Genomic DNA, 12666 nt, shown 5'->3' with positions numbered 1-12666 from the left:
TCACCTCCCTGACCAAGGCCCTTCCCCCCCTGATTGCTCAGATTTGGCCAGGCGGGCCAGCTCTAGAAAGAGTCTTGGTGGTTCCAGACTTCTTCCATTTAAGAATGATGGAGGCCACTGTGTTCTTGGGGACCTTCAATGCTGCAGAAATGTTTTTGGTACCCTTCCCCAGATCTGTGCCAACACAATCCTGTCTCGGAGCTCTACGGACAATTCCTTCGACCTCATGGCTTGGTTTTTGCTCTGACATGCACTGTTAACTGTGGGACCTTATGTAGATAGGTGTGTGCCTTTCTAAATCATGTACAATCAATTAAATTTACCACAGGTGCAGTTCAATCAAGATGTAGAAACATCTCAAGGATGATCAATGGAAACATGATGCACCTGAGCAAAATGTAAAGTCTCAAAGCAAATGGTCTGAATACTTATGTAAATAAGCTATTTCAGTTTTTATGTTTAATAAACTTGTTAAAATGTCTAAAAACCTGTTTTTGCTCTGTCATTATGGGGTATTGTGTGTAAATTGACAAGGAAAAACCTTAATGTAATACATTTTACAATAAAGCTGTAACGTAACAAAATATGGAAAAAGTGAAGGGGTCTGAATACTTTTCCCAAATGCACTGTATATGTCAGTTCTCGAAGTCCTGTCTTGTCAATTGTCTATAGCAATTGCAAGCCTTTTTTCTCTCATATGAGTCCAGTGATGTCAGTTAGATGCTTTGGTAAAAAGCTTAGCCTGCGAATTTGATTTACATTCAGATGTGTGGCTGCTGTGTATCTGGGAGTATTAGACATCTACACATCATTAGTCCACATGCATTAAATGTACCCTGTCAGATGTACATACATACACAGTAAGTAAGCATTTCACTGTAAGGTCCACACCTGTTGTATTCCGCGCACGTGACAAATAAACTTTGATTTAATATGACATGAATTCGAACATATGGTTATTGTGTGATTTACAAAAAATTGAATCATACTCTGCCACTTGTATGTATTTGAATGTGGTGTGTGAGAGAGAGACAGACTGAGTGTTTCTGTATGTTTGAGAGCAGGTGAAAGAGAGCGAGAGGGAAAAGGAGAGAGCAACAATCTGGTGGTCACACTGACAGTTCCAATGTGCGCCAGAGGAAATATACGACACAGGAGGGCAGGTGATAGCTCCTGTCACGCCCACCTGTTCCTGCGCTCCGGCGCAGATGCTGCCCGTATCCATGGAAACTATCTCCTCAGCTCAGCCATGCTTGCGGAATCTCCTCTCCGTCAAACTTTCCTCCTGGCACATCAGGAGAATAAAAAAAACGGACCGTCTATCCAAATCCCTTGAAGGGTAAACTCTCAAATCCAGCTAAGCTGAGGTTTAGACATAGTGAGCATTACAAAGCAGCTCTGTGCTTTCATTCACACTCCATTTGCGTTTCTCCAGTTCTCTGTCTTGGTCTTTTTCTTTCTTTCTCCGAGACAGCCCTCATTGGCCAAGCCTCCGCCATCTCTTTATGTCTTTATTTCTCTCACTCATTTCTATGTTTTGAACTGATTGTTTTGCAACTTGGTTTGCATAGCCCCAGGGCAGGTAATATTTAAAGTAAATTATTACCATTGGTTGAACATTTTACTTGGATGGGAAGATAAACAGCCAGAACTAAATTATTTGGAATGTGATTAAAGAAATACTTTGCATATTTCCCTGGGAGCAAGTTTCGACAAACTGTTTTCTCATTGCCCCTCGGGCTGTGTTTGACAAGCTGCCACATTCTGGCACACTCTGTCTCCCCTTCTGGTGAGATCTATGACTCTACGGCAAATTAACGTTCTGATCCAAATACTCTTTACCGGCATAACTGTGACAGGTGAACGCTGCCAGGGCAATTACAAGTAATAATGGAACAAAGAGGAGGCTGGTGGGAGGAACTAGAGGAGGACGGATCATTGTAATGGCTGGAATGGAATCAATGGACTGGTACCAAACACATCAAGCAACGTGTTTGACACCATTCCATTGATTCCATTACAATGAGCCCATCCTCCCATAGCTCCTCCCACTAGCCTAATCTAATGGAACAGCATTACAAAAGCTCTCCCAGCTAGCACATTTCGTTGCTTGCAAGTTGTGGGAACATATATTTTTGGTTTCACATTGGTTGTGAGAACAAAGCCATATGTTTCCTGAAAGGTAAAACTGCTTTTTTTTTTATGTTCTGAGAACAGAAGTGAACATTTTGCCTGTTCTGGGGATATTTATTTTTACGTTACAGGTAGGTTCTGAGAACTTTTTTCTCTGGCTCCTTGAAAGTTTTCCTCTAAGGTTTTCTTAATGCTCTGAGAAAGGAAATGAGTTTTTTTTAGTAACTTCCTTAAAACGTTCACTGAATATTTCAATAAGACTTTTTATTTATTTAACTGCTAGCACAGATAGGACACATGGATATTAATTTCCTTAGGCAGTAAATCATGCAAACACATTTATTTTTTTGCTGTGACATGGCATCAGTGAGATTTCAACCTATAATCTTCTTAAGATCAGGTGTGGCCAATTAGTGGGTGCAGCCAACACACCTGGACACACTTAACAAGATAGAAAGAGTTGTGTTGATGCTGAGAAGGGAATGTATATGTTTTTAAATAACATTCTTAGAATGTTCTCTGAATGTTACTAAAGTTATGTTTTTTATGGAAAGTTCTTAATGTTCTCGGAACAATTTTACAACATTACTTGAAATAGAACCATGAGGAAACCTGTAGGAAACGTTATGCTGAAGTACTGAAATTCTCACAGAAGAACATTGTTTCTTAACGTTCTCTGAACTATTTGAAAAAAAAAATCAATGTCAAACCAGTTGGAGATTGTTCCTAGAACATTACCAAAATTGAAATTAAAATATTACTATGTTTGAACTTTTAGGAAACATTCTGTTAAAGTAATGAAATACCAAGAAAATAATGTGTTTTTGTCAAGTTATTTAAAATGTGGTGAGAATGTTCCGAAGCCAAGTAACTATCCTCCACCATTCCCAGAAAGTTGTGTGAAAGTTGTATGTAAAAAAAACAACATAGGACAACCAAGCTTTTACCAAGCTCTAAGAAACATATGGTTCTCAGAACATTATATGCTAGCTGGGCTCTCTTTCTATGTTATCGCTCTTATTCTACAGTATCGCTCTTATTTTCTCTCTCTCTCAGTCCCCTTCTCTTGCCTTCCAGTCTAACAAACCGACACAATCCCCAGCTGTGATTTGCTAAATGCCGCTGGGGGGGTAAACACGACGGATGAGACAGCCACAGCACCACTAAGTAATCCCACACTGGAAGTCTCCACGCTGTTTGAATTAGGGGAGCTCTCCGCCTCCACTGCAACTCAAAGAGCCAGAGAAACCAGGCTTATTCTTCTGCCTTTTAATGGGACTTAATGGGACTGCTGGCTCCGATAAAGAGCGCTGCTTGCAAATCACTTCATCAAATGACGTTGTTTCCTTTTACCATCAGCCTTATATCATTCCAGAGGCCCTGGGGCTTGGACAGGCTACAACCGGAGAAACACAACAGGAAAACAACACTGGGATATTGTCCGCAGGGCTGGCATATTGAAAGAATGATTCATTTTAAATGGTTGATTCTGACCAATTAAGAGTGGTTCCCATTGGTTTCCTAATCTCTTGAAGATGTGATTGGCGGAGGGATTCTGAGGGGACACTGATGGTACGGTCTTATTTTGACCAACCACGAAAAGTTTAGGCTCCTGGTGAGGGAGGGTGAGTGCAGCGAAGATCATGTGAGAACTGACCATCCCTCAACAATGGACTGGGGTAAAGCCGAGGAGCCAGCCATCCCTCTTCTCTCTCCTTCTCCCTCTCCTTCTCTCTCCCACCCACCATCACTCCGCCCCCAGCCTTGTCAGCTTAGCCTGCGAATTGATTCCCGGTTGCTCGGGAGACAAACGACTGTTTGACACAGTCAATAAACTCAGATGGCGGTCATACGGGGCCGATACCCGAAATAGCCCTATAAAACAGTGGCCAAGAAGAACAAAAAGTCAGGACAAATTATGTTTCGCAGGAAATACCTTTGTGTCAGAAATGTCCTGAGCCGTTTCCCTTATAAAGTCAAAGAGGGGCCACTGGCTAGACCTCTTGCTTAAGTTTGGGACTTTTAATTAAAAATGTTGTCGTACCCATGTGGGAACTGGGGGAGTGGAATACAGGAAACTGGCTGGGGCTGGGCACGGTGCGAGGAGGGAGGTTGTTCCCAACAGGGCAGTTATACCACCTACATTCAAGTTCACGTAATGTCCTCTGTCTCAGAAACTACGAGCCACACTTCCACGCTACCAAATTTCCACATTTACATCTGTGCAGCCAGTCAAATAAAATGAAAGAGGCCATGTTAGTATATGACCAAATAGAGGAAGTCAAAACTAAAATCTATGGATAATGATGAGTTCTGATCATTCAGTGCGCTTTCATGTACCTTCTTCAGCGTGTCCCGAGGCTAAGAAGAAAAAGTAATGTGTCTGCATGTGTCAAAGGAAACAGACAACACATTCTCCATTACAATTAAACTAGCACCAATCAAGCATTCCCATTGACACATTCCTTTCAATCAATACATGGATTTTACACCCAACTAGAGACAGTTACTTTCTGGGTTAATTACAAAATAAATAATGATATGGTGTGAGAAAATGCAAATGACAGCACAAGTCAACACCTGAACTAGCCAATTATCAAATGAAAGCGACATCCATTAACTGTACTCTCAAACTTCATGTTGGAGATATTGATTGCTTGGTGTCGGTTCAGTTAAGGGCACTAGCCAGGGAGCACTTAATTAGTTACAGATTTGAAATAACAATGAAGCGCTCGAGTACCTAATAAGGTTATCTGTATGCCAAGTGGAGTTGCCTCTGTTGAAGTTTCCTGCAACTTTCCATTGCTATTTGGTGGGGATGTGCCAAACTTAGTGTGTGTGTGTGTGTGTGTGTGTGTGTATGTGTGTGTGTGTGTGAGAGAGAGAGAGAGTTTTCAGGAACATGTTCTGTCAGCATTTCCTAGACGCCTCTACTTCTCTCCTAGACTTTAGCGCCTGTGGAGGCACCTTTAATGGTCTCGGCAGCAGCAAGGCGATGCCAGCTGAACTTTCTGCACATCTGAGCAGAAACAGCGAGGCTCCTCACACCTGCAGACACAGTCCCAGACGCATAATCTCTTTATGGGAAGAAATGTGGTAGGTTGTGGTGTCAGAATGTGCACAGGGTGTTCCCCTGCTGCCATGTGGATAGGACCACTGACACACACGGAGCTAAAGCGGAGAGGTGGACTCGTTATGATTCATCCATTGCCCAACAAAGCAGAGAGCACTATTCTATTCCCACACTATATGATTCAATATTTTAACACTGCCATCTCTTGGTCAGTTGGCCTACGCCCTCTTACTATTTGCAATCTCTCTCTCACTATCCTGTTTCCTCCATTATACTGTATCTTTCACAGACCTATCGCTTTGCTTGTGCACACCCTCTCTTTTTCACTCTCTCTAACTCCCTCTAAACTTTCTTACCTGCCATGATATATTGTTCCCCACGCTGAAATCGGGGAGGGGAATGAGGACTTGTCTCCATCCGTTAGTATGTTAGTACGTTAGTGCATTAGTCACATGTGACATCTCAGACAGCACTGGCCCGATTTTGACGAATCTTGGGTGAATGATGCGTAGAGATCCGGCATTTACAAAATGACGCCGATTGGCCAGATGGTGGCGCTATGACAAGAGGTTGAAAATCAAACTTTGAAAGGTCATGCTCCTCAGTCTGTTTGACCTAAAGTCATGAAATGCGGTACATAGGTCCCTCTCCTCACAAGGAAACAATGTGCCTCAGGGACCCGTAAGGTGCCTCGGGGACGCTTTTGGTAAAATTCTAGGTCTATCTGTTTATTGACTCACTTTGTCAATAAAACTTCAGCTCAAATATTATCATTCAATCTACTGGATTTAAACTGCGCATGTGCACTTAGTCCTACATCTGGTAATTGAGACGTCACGTGTCGAGATAATTAGTAAGTTGACAGGTCAATTTACAATAATGAAAAGAGTGGTTGCAAATGAAAACGGCATACACATGTGGTCTTGAAATAAGGACCAACTGGGATTGACTGCTCTCTCCAGATTACTGAAATAATGGAATCAAAATACCATTACTGCCAAACAGCAATTAGTCAGGCCACTTATTTTCACATTCTACACATATGGCTTCAATGTGTGGACATTAACGTTCAGGCAAATCTACTGCAAGCTGGGTTTGTGACCGATTGGGAGCTATTTTCTCAGGTTTTTGATAAAACCATGTCAACATGTATGTATCTGTACGCAATTGTAAGAAAGAAAAAAAACTTTATCAAGATGAGAACAAGGCTTAAACAGTCACCCAGATTAAGACAGAGGGTGTCCAGAATACTTTAGGTAGAAATAGGACAGAGGTCAGATGGACAGAGATTGGACTGGGAGCTCACCTCGGGCACTCTGGCTTATGTCACTGATGAGGTCATCATACTGGACCGGTCCAGTCTGCTCATTGAAGACCTTGTCTGCTGTGGTGATGTTGTCCAGCTGCAGCTGCGTGTACAGCCCCTCTGCCGTAAAGTAGTATGGCCGGTCATCATCTTTGTTGTCGCTGAACATGAGCATGGCGTGCCTGTGCCAGCCAAAATGGCGATGCAGGCGCACCCCAAATTCGCCCAGCTTCTTGTGTGTGGGGCCCGTGTTGGTGATGGACGTGTACATGTTGAAGCCGATGGCCGCTGCCCCGGCCGTCACCATGGGAACGTCCCAGTGGGTGGTGAAGCGGCCCACAGGAGACGAAGCGTAGTCGCAGCCAGGCCCGATGAAGGCCCACGGGTCGTAGGAGAACTTGAGGTCCACGGCCACCAACGGCGCCACTGAGTCGGAGCAGACTCCGTCTTTGCTTTCGCTGCTGTCGTAGACAATGCGGAGGCGGTGGCCCGGCAGCAGGGTGGGTTCGTCATTGACTCGCTCCAGAGCTCTGATCAGAGCGGGTCCCACGCGAGGCCAGGCCCATGGGTATTCAGTGTTGTGCAAAGGCAGGATAGCAGCCAGTGTCACATTCTGGGGCTCCGAAAGTCCATTGAACGACAGCTCGAGTTGGAGCGGTTCGGTCCTGAGGAGCGGGAAAACCAGAAACAGCAGAGAAACTCCCAGTCGTCCCTGCCACCACCAGGTTCTCGTCTTCTGCATTGCTGGGTTGGGTTCAGGCATCACCATCAACCACAGGGGGGCTGGCAGGAACAAACACACAGTGCGTGAGGTGGCCTGTTAGTAATTATTTATAACATTATGACACCAGCCCCAACCCCCAGAGGCATTTGTGGCCCTCTAGTTTGAATGATTCTTCGATTCAGGTCAATTCTGTAGCAGGATTTTGAATAACCACTAGATAAGACTATCAAAGTAGTGTTGAATTTATTCTATGTCAAATATCATGGAATTTGGATGGATGGCAGACTGAAAGAATAAGGGGAAAATAGGAGGGGGGATAACAGAAGTATCATGATATTAACAGGTTCTAATCTACTTATTTGGTGTGTGTGGATAAGACACATGCTATCATAAAGTTTGGTATTTGACTGGTTTGTGAGTGTAGGATGGCTACTAGATCTGTCACTGTATACTTAACTTTGAATATCTAATCTAGTAATTGCATAACAGTTACTTTCTTACTTGAGACACCAAAAAAATGAGTATATCCCTGTAGTCAACCTGTGATGTATTTGTGAGTGTGAAGCCAAAGCTAACCGAGCTGTCACCAAAGTGCGTCCTAATCTTTGCAAACAAATAGGCTACTCCAAGTGTTTCCTATCAGATTACCTATTGCAGGGATCATCAACTAGATTCAGCCGCGGGCCAATCATTTTTTAGATGGTCAGGTCAATTTGTAGACTGCAAATTGACCGCAAGAAGCCCAAAAGAGATATAACATCTGACTGAAACATAATCATTTCAAACCTTGCTTACATTTGTATACGATCACATATATTTTTTATTTAACCTTTATTTTATCAGGGAGTCATACTGAGACCAAGGTATATTTTACAGATGAACCCTGAATTACAGAAAATACACACATAAAAATATTAATACAAAATGCAAGCAGAGAGAAAAACATGGTCATAAAAAAATACATTCACCAGTAAAAAGATCCTCAATCAGCTTTCTGATTTATGAATATCTCTATAATGCGTGGGTATACTTTGGAGCGGATTACCAAAATTAAAATCACCTGTAGCTGATTTGCTGGCGTTTTAATAGTCTTTTATGTTCAACAAGTAAAAACAAATAAAAAATAAAACCTTTTTATTTATAATTTTTTTGCGCAGAAAACGTGGGTGTGGGAGCAAATAAAATAACCCCGCGATCTGCCAAGTATTGCTTTAAACTTTACAGAATTAGCCTACATTTAATTAAAAGTACATTTTACCTCAATATCGATGGTTATGTCTCGCCATTTTGTGTATCTCTTCAACAGATTGTCTCTGGACAGCCTATCGAGTTTCTTGGTTGATGGTCTCCCGGTGACTCTCCCAGCAACTGTCCTGTCAATGGAAGATGCGAAGCTGTAAAGACATTGCGCCTCATGAGAGGGACATTTCTTTGCGCACCACTCGCACTAGAGTGCAAATCATTGATCTCCTAACTACTTCAATTCAGGTTGAACTGTAGAATTGAACGGTTGTCTTCTTGAATTGCCTACTTTTTTTAAACGCAGAAAACGTTTATATAAGAGCTCTCTATATATGCCAGGAGCGTCTGCCAAGTAGGCTAGGCTATAAGCTAAATGTGCAACACTAGGCTGTAGGAAGACGTACTCTTAGCTCTAGCTGATATTTGGGATCATTAATAAAACAATAGTTAGGTGAATATCTGCAGCAGGCGACTGACTTATATCTTAATGTCTATCACGTTCGTTATTTAGAATCTGAAGCCGCTGCTTCTTAGACTAAATTCCAACACATTGTTTTTGCTGTTCCTGTGAAGGCTGCGATTTTACTAGTCTCTTGTTGATTCCATTGAAGAAAAAGGTAAAAAGTCGACATCAGCTAAACATCCAAAGTTAATCGAAGACGTCCGATGAACCGAGCTGTCATTCTTTGCGGTGCGTGCAGTGGTTTCCTCTCTCCGCACATCGCCAACATTGAACTCAACTCAATCACACAGCAGCACACAAGGATCGATCTCTCACTCGCGCTGATGAATACGCAAGCGCTGGAGAGCTCCGGTCACAAGGGTAACCTTTGTGCGTGTGCGGCAGTGTGATATATTAGCTTTTGTGCACAGGGTTGGGAAGGGGGAGGCATATACCATCACATTACCATGTGCTATCAATAACAAGAAATGTGTGCTGAATGGTTGGATGGGGAGCTGTGTCATTGCAGGCTAATTTATGCCAAAACTAACCTAAACATTATGTTTGAGTGTGTGTGTGCATAAGGAAATGTATGCATCATTGTGTGTGTGTGTGTGTGTGTGTGTGTGTGTGTGTGTGTGTGTGTATTCCCAAATGCATGTAAGGTAATAGTTTGGATATCAGGGCTGGTGATCTGATTTCCAGATAAATGCCTGATTGGTTGAGCTTGGTCGATGTGCACATCTGGAACCATTGTTCAATCTGAGTATGCCAGCTGAGTTAGACCTTTGCAAAATATGCATTGTAAGGTTAACTGTGATTGCATATGGTAATCCAGTCACTCCTATTATGACCGGATACTATTGTAGGCTACTGTTCGTGACTTCTGAAAATGGACTCATATCAACAAAATGTATCGAACAATTGCCTGCTACCGACTGTCACTAAGCTAGGCTAAAAGCTCTTAAGAGTGAACCAAGGTAGAGCGAAATTTCTGCCCAACCCCCACTGACCTCCTGCATTTTAATCATATGCTCCTCTTCCTTTTCATTGTTCCACGTTTTTTTCCCCTCTTCCTCTCAATTAAAGTGTGCTATTTTTGTACGTCCATTAAGCTTTTATTGCCACTTAGTCCCTCTCCCCCTCTCTTGTCTTCACTGCACTTTGTTTAATTTCACCTTGCCCTATCTTGGATCTTACATCACTTGCAAGCGTGCTCTACTCGCTGACAAACAACTTCCAGATCAATAAAGGGAAAACACAAGCGCTCGTTGGCTTCCCGGACGCACAGCGGCGGAAGAACGTGTGTATGCAGGGTGCCAAGTGCCATGGCGGCTCATAAATCACCCGCGGTACGTGTGCTGCCTTTACCTCCCACAGAGGAGGAGTGAGGTCACCACGCTCCTCTTACCCCCACACGCGTTTCCCTTGGCTAACGTACGACCCTCCCCCACTGCTGTCCACCCATCTAGCCCCTTATCCTTTGTCCCAAGCCGCACTCCAAAAAGGTTACAGGATACGGTTTACAAAACAGGATGTGGCACAGTGGCGAACTCCTCTCTTCCCTGTGCCTCTTCCTGGGTATTATCTCCGACCCCCCCCGAACAGAACCTCCTCCCCCACATACATACTCATCCACCCCCCCCTCCCTCCCTCTTCCACTAGGCCTGTGCTCTCAGGTTATTAGTCATCACACTGTTCTGACAATTATACACATGTTTCTCTCTCCCCTACACACACACACACACACACACACACACACACGATTAACTGGTGGAAGACCATAGAATACCTCAGGATAAATAAAAGGTTAAATAAAAAAATAAAACATCATGATCCCAGAAGCCTCATATGTAGCTATTGTACACACTAACGTACAGACATAGGACCAAAAAAACTCCACAATTCCTTCATGTTTTGCTTTACTCCCTCTCTTGATGACTCTTTCCCTGCACTCCCACTAGCATTTCTTGCCCAGAGCGTATCATGTGATGATGCCTCACCTCTCTGGGTCCTCTTCCTTTCTCTTTGGTCTCTGTCCCTTTGAACCTGCCGAATCACACTGTTCCAAAGCTGCGAATGGTCTCAATGAGTGAAATGGCGAGCCGAACACCGATGTGGTGGCAGAAATTGATGTTGTTAGTGTGTGGTCGCGCACACACGTGTGTGTGTGGGTGTGAGAGAGTGCCTTGATCTTACTATAGAAGAAAACAATTAATTTCTGGCTACTTGCTTCAATGGTTCTGACATGATGCAGCTTCACTAATGAGGCTTTTCTTCACTATGTGTTTGTGTGTGTGTGTGTGTGTGTTTGCCTGTGTGTGGGAGTAAGCTACAGTCTAGTAAAAATCATCAGCTGACACCACCCAAAAAAACTATTTTTGTAGAGGTGCTGACTAACAGAGAGTAATCTGTATGAAAATAAAGAAAGTCAGAGACTGTGCCCCCAACAATTTAATGGTTAATCCTAACCAACGTTACTTAAATTGTTGGGAGTATATACACTACCAGTAAAATAAAATTGAACACCTACTCATTCAAGGGTTTTTCTTTATTTTGATTATTTTCTACATTGTAGAATAATAGTGAAGACATCAAAACTATGAAATAACACATGGAATCATGTAGTAACCAAAAAAAGTGTTCAACAAATCAAAATATATTTTGTTTTAGATTCTTCAAAGTAGCCACCCTTTGCCTTGATGACAGCTTTGCACTCTTGGCATTCTCTGAACCAGCTTCATTAAGTAGTCACCTGGAATGCATTTCAATTAACAGGTGTGCCTTGTTGAAAGTTAATTTGTGGAATTTCTTTCCTTCTTAATGCGTTTGAGCCAATCAGTTGTGTTGTGACAAGGTAGGGGTGGTATATAGAAGATAGCCCTATTTGGTAGAAGACAAAGTGCATATTATGGCAAGAACAGCTCAAATAAGCAAAGAGAAATGACAGTCCATCATTACTTAAAGACATCAAGGTCAGTCAATACAGAACATTTCAAGAACTTTGAAAGTTTCTTCAAGTGCAGTCGCAAAAACCATCAAGCGCTATGATGAAACTGGCTCTTATGAGGACCGCCACAGGAAAGGAAGACTCAAGAGTTACCTCTGCTGCAGAGGACAAGTTCGTTAGTTACCAGCCTCAGAAATTGCAGCCCAAATAAATGCTTCACAGAGTTCAAGTAACAGACACATCTCAACATCAACTATCAGAGGAGACTGCCTTGAATGGTCAAATTGCTGCAAAGAAACCACTACTAAAGGACACCAATAATAAGAAGAGACTTGCTTGGGCCAAGAACCACACCAACCACCGGTACCTGCAGATACCGGTGCCACCGCACATTGACTCTGTACCTGTACCCCCTGTATATAGCCTCACTATTGTTATTGTACTGTTGCTCTTTAATTATTTGTACCTTTTTATTTCTTATTCTTATTTTTTAAAGGTATTTTTTAAATTGCATTGTTGGTTAGGGCTTGTAAGTAAGCATTTCACTGTAAGGTCTAACACCTGTTGTATTCGGAGCATGTGACAAATACAATTTGATTTGATTTGAAACACAAGCAATCTACATTAGACCAGTAGAAATCTGTCCTTTTGTCTGATGAGTCCAAATTGGAGATTTTTGGTTCCAAACACCGTGTCTTTGTGAGACGCAGTGTAGGTGAACGGATGATCTCCGCATGTGTGGTTCCCACTGTGAAGCATGGAGTAGTAGGTGTGATAGTGTAGGGGTAATTTGCTG

General features: G+C 42.7%; 1 protein-coding gene across 1 annotated transcript in view; it reads right to left on the bottom strand.

The window, feature by feature from the left end:
* Positions 1-9240, bottom strand: part of LOC120022684 (atrial natriuretic peptide receptor 1-like) — a 116322-nt gene extending 107082 nt beyond the window's left edge. Inside the window, exons 1-2 of the mRNA XM_038966668.1 lie at positions 8495-9240; positions 6513-7295 (exon numbers count right to left, since the gene is read on the bottom strand). Coding sequence (XP_038822596.1) covers positions 6513-7281 — 769 coding nt within the window. The 5' untranslated portion in view covers positions 7282-7295; positions 8495-9240. The remainder of the gene's footprint in view (positions 1-6512; positions 7296-8494) is intronic.
* Positions 9241-12666: the final 3426 nt, after the last annotated feature.

Source organism: Salvelinus namaycush, chromosome 27 (genome assembly GCF_016432855.1).
Source record: "Salvelinus namaycush isolate Seneca chromosome 27, SaNama_1.0, whole genome shotgun sequence".
Taxonomy (NCBI): Eukaryota; Metazoa; Chordata; class Actinopteri; order Salmoniformes; family Salmonidae; genus Salvelinus; species Salvelinus namaycush.
The sequence above is the reverse complement of the archived record's forward strand: the minus strand, read 5'-3'. Positions and strand labels throughout refer to the sequence as shown.